The following is a 15,842-nucleotide window of genomic DNA, read 5'->3' as shown; positions in this document are numbered from 1 at the left end:
GCACGCGTTAGAGCTCAATTCCCGGCGGTCGTTAAAATTAAGCGCTAATGGATTGTTTCGATCCTATCAAGCCTGAGTGACTCACTTGTCGTGATCGTTCCTTGGCTTCTGAGTGTTAAAGATCGTGTTCGTGTTTTTAACTCGATCACTTTGGTAAGGAAGAAAAATCGACTGGTCGGATCGCGGAGATTTAAATACTTCGTTCAAACCAAAACAGGTATTTCCGCAATTATCTCAAACGGTCTTATTACAGAGAGGGAACGGGGGACCCGTTCTTAAATTATCCATTCTTAAAATACCTGGAACATTCGCGAGTGTATCTTCTTACTCCTATTTTTAAAAGGAGTAATTATGCCGTGGCATTCGTGACGATTGCCATTTGCTTCTTAAATTACTCGTTCGTGAAAATATACGTAAAGAACAACTTTTCAAATGCATTAAGTGCATTTAGGAACTCAGCTTTTTATTTTTTCCTTAATTTAATTATTATATTTTAAAAGTATATTTTTAAATATTTCTCTTCATTTCTCTTTCAAAAGGAGATGTAAAAGAAATATATGAAAAATATATATCTTATATATATGTATGTTATAATAATGTGTATATATATATATATATATATATATATATATATATATATATATATGTTATAATATATATATATATATAAAATATATATTTTAACAATTATACATAATCATATTAATTTATGTTCTATTTTTATCCAACTTTATTCTTGATAAGTACTTATATATTTGGAATTTTTTTAAATCTTTTTCTTGAAAAACACCACTATTACTCATATACTCTGAAGATGTCTCTAATGTTTAATAACTTTTAGTGTCAAGAATAAAGAATTTTAGTCTGCACCTGGGGTTTCTAAAAACTTTGATCCGTCACTGCCTCTACACTTTCTTTACTTCCATCCTCGAACGGAAGTAATTACATTCGATAGGGTTCGTGATCGTTTGCTTCTGTTATTATGGTTTGCTTCGAGTCAGGATCCGAGTTTTTATGGTAGAAACAAGTTAGAAGAGGTCTCGAACGATTGGATACATTGTTTATCGATAACGATTATGACGACGACGACAAACCGTTCGCGATTCGCTGTCTCGAGCGGTAATAATAACCGGCCGTTATTAGCAGAAAGGCGTTTAACGTTGAATTAGGGCTGCGGAGACCTCTGTCGGAGACAGGGGTGCTAATAGAGGGTGCGTGTGTCTGATTTATAACAGTCGGCCCTCGCTAACACACCCCCGCGTCGCACCGAGCGAGGAAACCAACGATTTTCTGTCGTTCTCCGGTCTAAGGGGGAGTAAAAATGCAGACTGTCTGTGTTTTGCGAATTCTCGTCGACGTGTATTACCTCTCGATATAGAATGTCTCGAAATTCTCTACTTGAAATAATCGAGAATTTAGAAGATGTATTAAAATTTTAAATATATTTTCTTGCAATTAAAAATTAGCTTATTTGGAGCTCATTAATGGCATTGAATGTCAATTTTCCTTATACAGATTTTTATAAAAAGAGATTTATAAGTTAATATTTTTATAGAAAGGGAGAGAGAGAGAGAGAGAGAGAGAGAGAGAGAAATTTGTTTGTTTATTATAATACTTAATTTTACTACAATACTTTACACACACAGAGAAAAATATCATTCTACTGCCAAGAAAAGCGATTACTCAGTTTATTTTTTTTTTTTTTTTAAGTAATAATTTTCTTCAGCAAAGATTATATTCTTGATAATCTTAAAATATACTCATCACAAGTGTTAGAAAATCTCATTATCATGTACTCAAAAGAAGAATTTATTTTCTCTTCAAGAATATTGTAAAGTTATATCAAAGAAAAATCAAACTTACTTTACGTCAATTCTTGTAGTAAGCAAACCAAATTTTTGTTTTAATTTAATATTCTTGACTAAACTACTGCACTTACGAAAATTCAGAATATATTCAATTAAATTTAATGCTTGTGGTAAACTTATGATATATTTGCGGATATACAAACTTATGATATACTTAAAATAAATAATATTTACTTGAATGCAGTATACATTTTTCTCTGTGCACTCTTCATGTTGGATGTTATGTTCAAAATTAGTTATTTCTTCAATTTCTCTTTCCATTCAAAAATTAATTTCACAATTTTCTCAGTGTCTCCATTATTGGATCTCACCTGTCATTCGACTCGACTCTATTTTTTGCAGATTGTCACCAATTCGCGTGCAATGATAGAAGTACACTCACTCATGCATTCAGATATAACGTTATACATCGCTTCCCGTAGGGATTGCGCGGCTTGTCATTGACAGGCGGTGGCGGGTCGACATTGAACCCAGGGATCGAGTGACGATCGATATTAAATGTTATTTCGTAGGGAACGACGATATAGTCTTTCTCTCTCTCTCTTTCTCTCTCTCCTCCTTCCCCTTTTTCTCTCTCGTTCGTTCCCCTTGCTGCTACTGCTATTATTGCGGGAGAGGGGGTCGGAAGCGTTGAGAGAGAATACCCCCGGCACGGTACGACTCTTTTAGGGGCAAACCGCCCGTGAACGAGATAGCGCGCGTGCCGTAAGGATCGGCAGTATAAACGTCCGCGTTTACTGTTCCCTCCCTTTATTGCCTGTGCCCTCGCATACGCGTTTTACGTCGAAAATCATCGCCCGCGAGAGCTTTACGAGGCTCGCGAATTGCGGAAACGAGAAGCGAGAGCGCGTAGAAAGTTTGCATTCGTTTTTATCGATGTTATTTTTCATTTTATTTTGGAAGTAGAATAGCCGCATCGATTCTAGAATACTTCCGCTTCGCGAATTGTTCAGTGCAGTGCGATTACCATATTAATTCTAAATTCTGATCAACTTAGAAAAGTTGAAATAAGGAGTAAAAAAATATTAGAAAAAAAATCAAAGATCTTTTTTTAGATATTTTTAGATATTATTTTGCGAAAAAGATATATATTCTTTATAAAATTGTCACGTTGAGAATTATAATAATAAATTCGAGAAGAGAAATATATAATTTAAATGGAATTTATATATGAATTTAGAAAAATATATACTTTAATTTTAAAATATATAACTTTATAAATCTTTATATTATAAAGGTAAAGCTATATATTCATAATATTATTTACAATTATATTTTTATTTTGCTTAAATTTTTCGCACATTTTTAATTTAATTATTCTTTCGAAAAAGAGAACATGACACCAACTTTTTCCTGAGAAAAGAAAAAAAATTATATAAATTTATGACAAAAGCGGCTGAAATAGAGAAATTAGATCGCTCAACCCTGATAATATGAAACGATGTGCGTGAAACGAGACAAAAGCTGCCGCGACAAGGTATGCTACTTGACGTTTAATAATGAGAACCGAGCTAAATTCGCATTTGTAACAATGCCCGGAACAATCCAGGCCGAGTGCTCACGCAGTGAAATACAATAAGGGCACGTTGCCGTGAAGGAGACAATATTATTGGATAAGGGGAAACCTTTTACCGGGACTGTCATCGCGCGACATACCCGGCTTCCACCGGCAAACCGAACTCCCACGACGATACACGCTGTTCCGTATATATACAGGATTGATCGAGTATCAACATCGATTATCTCGTTCGTCTCGCGTGTAATGTCACGCTGCATTATATTTGATTGACGAGACAGACTCCGGAAATAAATTCGCTGAAGCATTGCATTTCCTATGACGTTTAAGAAACTCTAAATCATACGTAGACCTCGGAGCGTCCATTTAATCAATATTCATAAACTAAAAACGCTCTATAAACTTTCGTATTTAATTTTTGTTATAATCGAAATATATCATATAAATTACGAATAAAGAATCTATATACTCCTGGACAAAATTAACGCATAAATTTTCTTGCACTCTTCTTTCTTTAAAATTTTTCATTAAAATTTAAATATCAGTTTTTAAAGAAAAAGTGAAAAAAAATTATGCGTTAATTTTGTCCAGGAGTATAAGTTAAATCGAAAAGATAGGAAATTATTTAGCTTCCACGCGAAAAAAATCAGTTTTACTTACCTCGTAGGAAAGTGTGAGTGCCGTTTTCTCCTGCTTCAGCTGTTCGGCTCGGTGCTTTTGTTGCAGCAGACTCCGCGACGACTCCTCCATCCTGCAACAACAAATCAGATGTGTCTACATGAGGAAGCTCCCGGATTTTAATCCCTGTTGAAAAGATCCTAATTGAATGAGCCATTGAGACTATTCTCGGTAGCATCCTCGGTAGTTTTCTATTGTGCTGCCGGGAAATTTATTTGCTCTCTCTCGTCGACCTCGCTTCCTGCTCCCGAAGAGCTTCACTTTCAACGAGAAAAATTTTTCTCTCGCGAGATCAACTCGCGCGAAAGAAATATCTTTCTCTTTTCTTTCGGATTTCATCTATTTTTATCTCTTGCTTTCTTATTAAATAAAAATTAAACATAATTGGAAATGCTACGCTTTCCCCTATAAATCTACACAATTTCTTTTGGAACAAATAAAATTTTAAAAATTACAAAGAAAGTAATATTTCTTCTCTCATCTCTTCTCTTTTTAAGAAACTCAGTCATTATAATTTTAAAAAATCGAGTACTTTATTTAAACAAAAATCTTTGCGAATTTTTTCATCTAATATTAGTATTTCGTTTTTTGGCATATTATTCACATTTTAAGAAGTAAATCGAAAGATCAAAATTTTCGTGTGGCAAATCTTCTCATGTGCGTACGTAGCACGAGGTTAATGATCTGATTAGAGATGCGAGGGCGCGGCTGAGATATGAAGCCGATTTAAGCTTTTCGAGGGAGGCCGAGCGAGAGGTTGACGCAGCGCCTGGCAACACCCTCCGTCTTCTCATCGGGGACCCCCACAGGACAGATATCCTTGCTTATGTCCTTGGCGAAGTAACTTTCGAGCCAGTTATGCGAGAGAGTTTCAATTCGATTGTACTCTGCGTTGACATTTAATAAGGATATATTCACAATTCGCGTAGGGAAATTGTCTTTCGCTCGCTTAATTGGACAGCTAAATATAAAGAATTTATAAAGATTGCTATATTTTCTTATTTAAAATTTTCTTATTTAAAATATATATTCCAACGTGATTATTATCTTGATTAAAGTTTAGATATCTGTGTTTTACTAAATTAATAATAAGCTTGATTCACGTGTACACAAGTATTTATGAAGCGAAAATTATCCTAATTTTCTACCACCGTCAGAAGTTAAAAAAAATTAAAAAATATAGCATTCGAAATTATTTCATAATTATTCTTGAATAATTATTCTTATAGTTTAAACAAATAAATATTCGTAAAGGAACTATTCGTTAAGAAATATTTTCTAAATACTACAAAATTATCAATCCTTATTACTTTAAAATTTCTTTTTGAATATCATAATTATTTTAATCTTTACTAATTTTTAATATCATTATCATGATTATTAATTACGTTGAATATTTTCAAAACAATGCTTAATAAGTTTTACAAATACCGCCGAGTATATTTCGTCGCTACTTGTCGTTTTTACATTTTTAGTTAGGCGAAGTACGAGAGACCGAGAGCGCGATCGATCGTCGAAGTAGCGCTCGCAATTGCTGCACCCTTAAAGCAGAGGGTGTAGTTCTCCCCAAGCAGCGCTACTCCCTCGACCTCCCTCTCTTGTCCGCTTTTCTACTTCTCTCTGTTTTCGCTCGGAACACATGGCACGAGCAAGCCGGTCCTCATGATTTACAACTGTTGCTCGGCAAATTCGATTACGATGATTTCGGGATACCACGCGGCATCAAATTGCATACGAAAAGACGCTGAGTTAATTTTGCATATATTCATTCAAGAGGATCTAAGTAGATTGATTTGTTTCTAATACTGCTATACAATTTATTATCTATTTAATTTTTCACTTTGTTATATATTTATTTAATTATATACAGTTTCTTAATAAGTTTCTTAATAAGTGCGAAAAATTTTAGGAGATGATTCTTTGTCGAAAATTAAGGAGGTTTTTTATATACATTAAAAAGTTCTAATAAAAAATTGAATAGGGGTTGCTAGTTTCATCCCCTTATAACAATATTGGAGGCTAAAAAAATTAATAATTAATAAATAATCTTTTTACTAGTATAAAAATATCCACCTAATTTCATTTCTTTAACTTGTTCCAAATTTGAGAAAAAAAATAAAAACCTAACTTTTATCCCCATTGTTGGAGGAGTGCAACTCCACAGGGAGAGATATAGGAGTATACGTTTATGTGAAAAACCCCCCTTAATTTTCAAAAAACCATCAAAGAATCATCTAAAATTTTTCGCACTTATTGAGAAATCTTGTATATGCTCGCTTATTGTATATTAAAACTCACTTTTTTACGTCTTTTTTTATTTATCGCTAGTTTTTATTCTACAATTTTCAATTTATTACGAATTTAGAATATCTCCGTTTAAAAAAGTCAAATTCTACATACACAGAGAAAAATATCATTCTACTGCCAAGAAAAGCGATTACTGTTTATTTTTCTTTTTTTAAGTAATAATTTTCTTCAACAAAGAATATATTCTTGATAATAATCTTAAAATATACTCATCACAAGTGTTAGAAAATCTCATTATCATGTACTCAAAAGAAGAATTCATTTTCTCTTCAAGAATATTGTAAAGTTGTATCAAAGAAAAATCAAACTTACTTTACGTCAACTCTTGTAGTAAGCAAACCAAATTTTTGTTTTAATTTAATATTCTCGACTAAAATACTGTCTTACTAAAATTCAGAACATATTCAATTAAATTTAATGTTTGTGGTAAACCTATGATATATTTGCGGATATACAAACTTATGATATACTTAAAATAAATAACATTTATGAATACAGTATACATTTTTCTCTGTGTAGATTTCTTTACGTTCTACGTTTCGCAAATCGAATCTGTGACGATGGAGGGTGACGATTTTCAGTCGCGCTTACTCTAATTACTGTTTACACATGTCGACAACCACGCAAGTGATACGACACGCACGAAGCCGACGTACACGCACGCGTGAGCTTTGGCAAACTCAAACTCGCCAGAACAAACAGATATTGCTGCAAACGCGTCGTTGAATCGCGTACAGCGCGTTAACGCGATGCGTGGTCGTTTGTGCGTCCTCTGCGTCATTATCATATGGAAATTGTTACGCCCGCTGGCTTTATATACGATCTGCTGGACACGCTTCTGCGTCGACACGCGAGGGATTCGTCCGTCTGTTTAATACGTCGCCGTCACGACACATCGAAACTTCATCGGTCGTGAATTAACGTTTTCGTTCCACCGCGTTCTATTCGTCTATGCAGGGTATGTGCCCTAAAATTATCCCGTAACGATCTCATCGACGCCGATGGAATGGATTCGGCGACCCGATTGTACGAGATTAATTTCCGGCGGGACGTTTCGAAAACACGCACCGCGAATACACTGGCTGCAACGGTTTTCGCATAGTTGGATTTTGCATCCGCTTGTTTTGACTTTAACGGAAAGCTGCGTTTAAATCGCATAATTTTTTTGGATTTATATACTATATGCGTGTCTATAAAATTTCTATTTTATTGTATATTTATTAGAAATATTGCATTCTAATCACAAATTGTTGATCGATATTTGATCACTATTATTACGAATTAAAGACTACAATATAAAATGTATTTTTAAGTTTTTTTTTACACAAAACATTTATTTATACAAACATTTTTTTTTACATTTGGTTAATTGGTATTTTTAATAAATATCACTTTAGAATCTTTGATATCAATATCGATTTGATATTTAATTATTGTTGAATTTTCATCGATATCATTTTACTCGATATAAATAGTTTCATTGAATACTTGAATTATTTATACCGAGATGTCGGCCACAAATGAATGTATTTCCGAAACGTCTCTATGCGAGAGGAATTTCGAGAAGCAAGGTCCTCTCTTACCTTCCACATTCTCTTTCTCCACGACATGTTCGTACAGCTATTTAGGTTGCATTGTTTCTACGTGTGGTTAATAGAAGTCTCTACAGTGGGGCGCCTCGGCGAAAGGGCTTGGAAAATTCAATTTCGTGTCTGGCCGCGTAAAAATAATGCCGCGCTTTCTCTCTCACGCGAGGGTCCGCTCGTAAAAAGCCGCCTGGAGTACGAGAGCCGAATTTTTAATTCGTCCCGCGATCGCGCGACTAGATTCCACCATGTGACCGTGGGAACAAAAGATCACGTTTAATTGAGCGGTCGGTGCGTACGCAAGATCCCGAGATCCCGAAGCTCGGAATTTTAAGTATCGTCCAAGGCCCGGTCGGCTCTTTGTAAAACCGCGCTGTTATCATGAAATACTTTCGACAAGCTACTTTGGAGCGAACTCTTGAGTCCTGATTTATTCGACGAAGGGAAAAAATGGTACGCACATAAAAGATCGCTCCTCCGCGTGGGAAATATATTGTGCTCAATATTCATCATTATCGATTATTTTTAATAAGACTTCTTGTTAATGTTATAAAGCAAATGTATTTAAGTAATTTAATTTATGTATTTAAAAAGGGAATTTCAATTGCACGATATATGTTCAGAATTTATATGAAATTATTCTAAATTATATTAGACTTAATGTGTTAATTCTGTTCTAAAATTATTTGTGATGGTTAACTTAGTATATTCACATTTTAGAATTATCTAAAAAAGAATATGTGAATTATTATTTTTCACGACATAAATAATATACATATAGAAAACTTTCCCTATTAATTTTTAAAATACTTATTCACTTTACATTAATATATATTTATTACATGTATATTATATATTTTATTAATATATATTTTATTTTATATTTTTTTCAACATATATAGTAAGAATTATATTTGCGAGTTTAAATGCGTGACATGTTTGACGTCTCCGAAAGATTGAAATTCGACAGTGTCGCAACTTTTCGGAATTAAAAATCACGCACGGACATAAGAGGGCGTGAGGAATGATGTAAAGGACACCTAAGGATATGGGCAGAGTATGCGCGTCATTATTCATTCACGGCGGCGAAAGGAACCATCGAGCCGACGTATCCGGCTGGTTATAATGCATCATGTCACGTTGCACGCTGTAAAACAAAGATATCAATTTGCTGTACACGCATTCGCTCACACGTGGTGCATGACAGTTGGAGATCATTCTTTCCGGGAATCACGTGTACGAGACAAATAAGAATCTGCATAGATTACGCGAAGACTTCTGAAAATTCTGTGTACGATAATCATTACATTTATTTCATTCATTAATCCTACATTTAATCCTGGAGTTTATTTTTTTCTGACGTTTTATGAAAAAAGATTTTAAAATGTTGAAGAAAAGAGATACGGATAGGTAGCAGAGTTTCGAAAAATATTTCATACAAAGCCGAAACCAATGCACCGTTAATCATTCAACTACAATATCGTTTCGAACAAAAGCGTTATCGATATTTTCAATCATTCATATGCGACTTTGAACCACATATGTTATTTTGCCATATCCTATATTGGGATGGTACATGGTCGGCGATCTCTATTGCCAATCGAGAGCGATAAGTCCGGTTGTCGGCCCGCTAGTTTAATTTCTACGGCATGTTATTGATCTCTGGGAAAAAATGTCAGAAGATTTTTTTTTTTTTCTGTCTACTCGACGGTGCCGAATCAAAGGACTGCGTTTGAAAAGCTCTCCTGTGGACTTGACGAAACGTATCGTTGGTTTTGACAGAATTATATACGAGGGCTTTTTCCTTTTCGCGATCAGCTGCGCTAATATATCAAATAATTTACCGAATAATCCCGCGTATATGGTCTCGATAAAGAAATCCATTTATGTTCGCTAATAACATTTCTCCGAAAGGATACCGTGGAATCGATTCAGATATCCCATAGGGATTAATAAAAGTATATTTGGAAAAATATTGAACAAAACGACTTTTAAATAAAACGTACTTTTAAATAAAATATTATATTAGAGAGAATTATTAGAGAGAATTATTAGAGAGAAGATTTTAATGTAAATTACTTTTATATTATAAATATGAATAAAACATATAAAAATTTAACATATAAAAAACGTATAAAAATTTAAAATAATTTTTAAAAAATCTGTAATGTTTTATTTATTTAATATCTAAACTTATCAAATTGTAGCGTTTATGTATTTATTAAAATATTTAAAATAAGATTGATAAACAGAAAAACTTTTCTCTTTCTCTCTAAAAATTAGAAATTATCTTCAAAATACAAGATATAATAGCTATATATTTTCATATCGTTAACACTTTTCAATATTAAAAAATAGTTTTTATTCTTTTAAAATATGAAAAAGATTTAATTAGTTCTATCGAATTTTTCATCGCGAATGTGCGATATCTCGCGACAGTTTCGATATTAAAATAATAATAAAAGATACAATAGCGGGGAAAAAAGGATAAAGAGAGGGCAAAGGGAGGTTTTATCATTTTAGGGTGGGTTGCAGTATGTTGTTGGATGAGAGCCAATATCGAAGATTTACCATCGGATCCTCTGGTTATTGCGTGGGAAACGCGTGCGGTCTCATTATTTATACGTTACATGGGTACTTTTATATTTATGTATCGCGCACGCGGTCTGCACAGGAAATAAAGTACTGCCTCTACCTGGCATCCGATGAAATAAGCGATTTTCGCGATACTATGATTATGGAGAGGACGCGAAAGAACGGAAAGAAATCGATTCGCACATACTATGGCATATACGATGACCTCGAAGTGTTAGTCAAGGCTTCGTAATTATATCGATTTGTAATACCATCCCTTCTTACTTGAATTACTCATAAAAATGTCTAAATAAAACTCTTATTCACGTCTAGAAAACGTAGATATTTTTCTAGATATCTTTTTTTAAGAAATTTTCATGAAAACTGTCGGTTTAAAAGCTTTAAAAAACTTTATTATTGTCATTTGAGAAATTAAAAAATTATATTTTAAAATATTTATGAATTTATTTATTATATTTTCTAAATTAGAAATTAAAGATATATGTAAAACAAATATTTGTTCAATTTAGCCACCAAAATATGATCTGTAATAATTAAGATATATTTTAATCCAGAAATATAAACATTTAGACTAGATTAGAAATAATCAATTTTTCTAGATAAAATAATTTTCCAAATTATATTTAAAAAAAAAGAAATGGAAGGTAGAACTTTTAAAAGATTAAAGATCTTAGACGGAAGGAAAATCAAAGAAAGCGAAATTTTTTGCAATTTTCGCATTTCTTTATCGCATTCTTTTGCGAGAAGCGTTAAACTTTGAAATCTCTCACCTGGCCAGCTCTCTCTGAAGATGATGGACTCTCGATCGTGTTCTTTCAGCTTCAGCCGTAACTTCGCGTACCCGAGCTTCGGCCTCCATTCGTTGCCGACGTTCTCGTTCCACATCTCGTTGCGTGGCCTCCCTCTACGACAATCCAAACGTTGACATTTATTAATGGCAGCCAGGTAGACGAAAAAAAAAGGAGGAAAGGGCAGAATGGAAAAGGGGAGGGGAATTGTTAATTAACGCGACGATGGAACGACGGCGATGCAAAATTCAGCGACGTGCGTCGGGCACGAAAAAAAAACGGCGTCGTTGCGACAGTCGTGAATAATGAATCGGCAATAATGACGTCGATACGAGCAATCGCACATCGCGAAAAGGTATCGTCGGTTAGAGTATGATTAATTAATGGCGGATTTAATAAAGTGTTCGTAGTGTCGCACGATGGACACGCCAGTGGGTTGTCGTGTTATTCGTTTCGCCGATGCGGGCGGGGCGGGATGGACGTTAATTGACTTGTAATTAATCAGCGCGCACTCGTCATAATTTATTCGTGGTAACGTGCGACGAGCGGCGAGATTAATAAATCACTGTTGGATCGCTTTTCATTTTCCCCCCAATCGGGGAAAAGCGATCGAAATTGTTGGCGGGCAATCAGCGGAATTTTTCGCAACGGACTGAAACCGACGTAATTTCGGCAACAAATTTTCCACGATATATAATATGAACATATTTCACAAGGAAATAAAAATAGTAAAAATCATTTTTTTTAAGTTACAGATACGATTTCAGATGACAAGTGTATAATTATTTTACTTGAAAATATTGAAATGAATTATGACTGAATTTTCGAATAACGATTGTGCATTTATCTATAATAAATTAGCCATATCACTTGTGTAAAATTCCATCTATTAAATTATCTATCTCTAACTAATAGACTAGATTAATAACGAGTAATCGGTCAGGAATAAATTATTCAAATGGAACAGTGAGTTCGCGCAATTCTTCCTAAGATAACGCCCAAGTCTGATCCGTAATTTGAACTCGGCGAAATTTATCGACGACTTGATCCCCGCGGAATCCGATGGATCGATGGCCGCGAGTGGACCGAGAGGAAACGCGTGAGACGGCCGAAAAACTCGTCGATCTTCGGATCGCCGCGTCGCATCGGCAGGCAGGCAGGCATTGCGAGAGGGAATTATTCATGAATTTAAATCGAAGCACCGCACGCTACATTGATTGCGCCCTTCCGAATCGCGTGGCGAGTCTGGGGTCGTCGGGCTCGGGCTCCTCCGTCCACTTCGCGCGCTCTCTCACCGAGTGCCATCAATAATTGTGCCGGACCAATGTGCCGAAAGCAGTATTTCACGCGATTTAACCCGCCGGTAACCGCGGCTATCTCGGGTCCGGCCGTAAATTGTCGTTTGTCCCTGGCTAGAGGAAGCTGGGAAGGACGAAGTTTCGGATGCGGCGCGAGATAATAATGCTCTCAGATTTGCAATAGCAGCGAACGGCTTTGGGAGAAAGACGAATGGTCAGATTTATGTGAATTCTAGGACACGAGCCTCCTAAGACTTATTAGAGGATAAGCGGGCAAACGTATCGATGAGTTGGGAATAACCGTGAAAATTAAAAGGATCAAGTATGTAATAATTTCGACAAAAGTAATATTTTATATAATTTAAGCAACAATTTTTTAAAAAGTAATAATTTTTTATAAGAAATAACGATAGAAGGAAATGTCAATACAATATACAATCTTATAATAATCTTTCACGATAATTTTTCACAATTTCTTTAAATTATGTTCTTCGACAAAATAAATATAATATTACTCTTTTCAAATCAATTATTAAATATAAGTTGTTAATTAATATAAAAATAATAATAAAACGTCTTTCTCTTATTCTTTTTTTAAAATACATCGTTTATATAAATAACATTTTAATTTTAGTTAAATTTTCTTTATTAAAAGGCTCTCGAATAGAAAATTAAAGGTTATCACACAGACAATATGTTAAGAAATCTGTTAAGAAATTTGCAAAACATAATATAATAATTAATTTTGCCCAATACATTCGTAATTATATATGATCTCGTGTGATCTACATTTATCTCGTCCCTCGTATTTGCACGTGTGTGATGCGCCGAAAGTCAATTTTTCGCGGCTTGCTGCGTTTACAATCGGATTCGTAAAAATTCTGCCGACGTCGGCGAATATCGCTGCGATCAGGCGAAAGTCCACCGAAGAAAGGACGCGGGTGGATTCGAGGAGGTGGGGTCCAAAGGGGAGATATCGAGGAATACAATCTGGTAAAAGCCAGGCTGGCCGCCGCTCGCGCGCCGAAGGGTTTAAGAAATGGCCAGAGCGGATTTATGGCAACCTTAAATCCTAACGAACGCTCTTTCCTCCCTCCCTCCCCCGGAGTTTTCCCCGACGAATCTCTCTCCCTCCTGGCGACCGTCTTCTATCGAGAATGTCGTATTTGTGAGGTTACTTCCACTTGGAGCGCGATTTCGGTCGTCTCGGGAAAATCGCGAACACTTTACGACGCAAATCGCGAAGAATAGCGCGACTTTTCTGTCGAATTCTTTGCGAAAAGAAAGTCGTGATTTTTATGACAAATGTTCCTTTCCCGAAATCGTGAAATCAAGAAGGGAAAAACTTTGTATGCGAAAAAAGAATCGAGATGATTTTGTGTAATAAATATAATGACTATTGAAAAATAAGAATTGAAAGAAAAGATTAATTTTTTACAGATACTAAATATCTTTTTATCTATACTTTTGGACAAAACTAACGCATAATTTTTTTTTCACTTTTTCTTTAAAATTTTTCGTTGAAATTTAAATATCAGCCTTTAAAGAAAAAGTGAAAAAATAATTATGCGTTAATTTTGTCCAGGAATATATTTTGATCATTACATTACAGTTATTATAAAATTATTTATCGAAGGCGATTACGATTCGATTCTATTATAATAGTAGCGATTAACGCGGTTTATTAAAATTTCAGTCAAATTAAAGAGGCAAGTCTATAATACGACTTTTGTACTCCATATGCTTAACATCACGGACTCTCTCAGTTTCATCGGATATACCGAATCGAGTTTCGTGCGAGAAAACTGATCTAATCCTCAAAGACACCCCACGGAGAAGTCTACACGCGTTCGAGTAATCCCCTTCCCCTCTCCCCCTTCCCTTCCATCATGAACGATGCGCACGTGTGCCCGCAGTTTCATTCGGGGCACGTGCGGAAGGTTGCAGAAGATGCGCGAGGAAGTCGCCTAATCAACGCGTCGGAGGGAGACTGCATCATCGGAGACCGGGAAATTATTAATGAGCGGCAAAATTCTCCACGGGAGACCGTCCGATCGCGGAAAGCACTCGTTAATAATTCATCGCGAAATAATTCTCTCCCGTCTCGTGATTCGTCGATCCATTGCTTTTCGAGCACGTGGGGAGCGAAATGAGGGAGAAAGAGAGGGACGTGGAATAAAGAAGACGGAAGGATGAAGGGACGAGCTCTCTTCTGCCGGAAAAGACCACCACCTTTCGCTTTTCCGCCATCCGGATTAATAGCTAGGTCACGTGTCTGCGATCCTCGATGCTCTCCGCGAGTGCGGCGATAAATCTTTCAGGTCGGCTCGCTTTCGCACCTCCGAGAATCGCACGGCTCTTCTTCACCCGCGAAAAGTTACGAGGGAATAACACAGAAGGATTGCGGGAAAGGCGAGAGAGAGGGAGAAAAGCAGTACAATAAGACATCCCTCGCGTTCTCGTTCGCGCAAGACAGTAGTCGTGGCAGTCGTTATTCACCCGCAATGGTTTTCCCGCAGTCTGTTTACGAGTGTTAGAAATTACCTTCCAATAAGATTCCGCGCATCTTACTATTGATTTTCCCGCCGCCCCGAAAGTAACAATGTAAGACTGTAAACAATAAAATAATTACTTTCTAAATCAAAATGCGAAGTATATTTCGCGTGCGCATTATAAATTCTGCTTTAGTTAAAAGATTGCGGTTTATACGATAACGGACAGTTTTATGAGGGGAAAATATATAAAATAAAATAAAAATAAACCGAATAAAAATGACGGTCATTTCGCGATACGATTTTTTTTTCACTTTCTGCACGATATATAAATTTGCATCATTCGAAATAAAATATCTCGCGTTTCTGCATTAAATCGGGCTTTTGACGTATAATAAAAAATTGAGTTAACGTTATTTTTAACACCGCTATCGTTGTGATTTAATGCTAGCAATTTGCAATTTCGTTGATAACGAGCATGTTTCGGGAGCAACGACACCGGCTCTCACGTAAAGCTAGCCGTTATCAATGCTCGATGTATTATATCGCGTAATAATACGCTGCATATCAATAAAGCACTTGAATAAAAGTATCACGTTCGCGCGATATATATTGGACGACACGAATGTATGGATATTTGTTGTCTCGTATATACTGGGAAACTTCGACAGTTATCTAATATGCTAAACGCACGTGCATCGCAGAAATTTGCAT

General features: G+C 35.5%; 1 protein-coding gene across 8 annotated transcripts in view; it reads right to left on the bottom strand.

Annotated features, from left to right (window-relative positions):
• The window catches only part of LOC105258422, a 209,292-nt gene that overhangs the window by 11,650 nt on the left and 181,800 nt on the right, over positions 1 to 15,842 (bottom strand). For all 8 annotated transcript variants that reach the window (XR_003123258.1, XM_011269654.3, XM_011269655.3 and 5 more), the window contains 2 exons: positions 11,321 to 11,454; positions 4,045 to 4,135 (listed from right to left, as the gene is read on the bottom strand). Coding sequence is in view for 7 of the 8 variants with exons in the window: in XM_011269654.3 (XP_011267956.1) it covers positions 4,045 to 4,135; positions 11,321 to 11,454 (225 nt within the window). In the remaining variant the exon portion in view is untranslated. The remainder of the gene's footprint in view (positions 1 to 4,044; positions 4,136 to 11,320; positions 11,455 to 15,842) is intronic.

The sequence above is a fragment of the Camponotus floridanus genome, unplaced genomic scaffold (assembly GCF_003227725.1).
Source record: "Camponotus floridanus strain SB8 unplaced genomic scaffold, Cflo_v7.5 scaffold43, whole genome shotgun sequence".
Classification (NCBI taxonomy): domain Eukaryota; kingdom Metazoa; phylum Arthropoda; class Insecta; order Hymenoptera; family Formicidae; genus Camponotus; species Camponotus floridanus.
The sequence above is the reverse complement of the archived record's forward strand: the minus strand, read 5'-3'. Positions and strand labels throughout refer to the sequence as shown.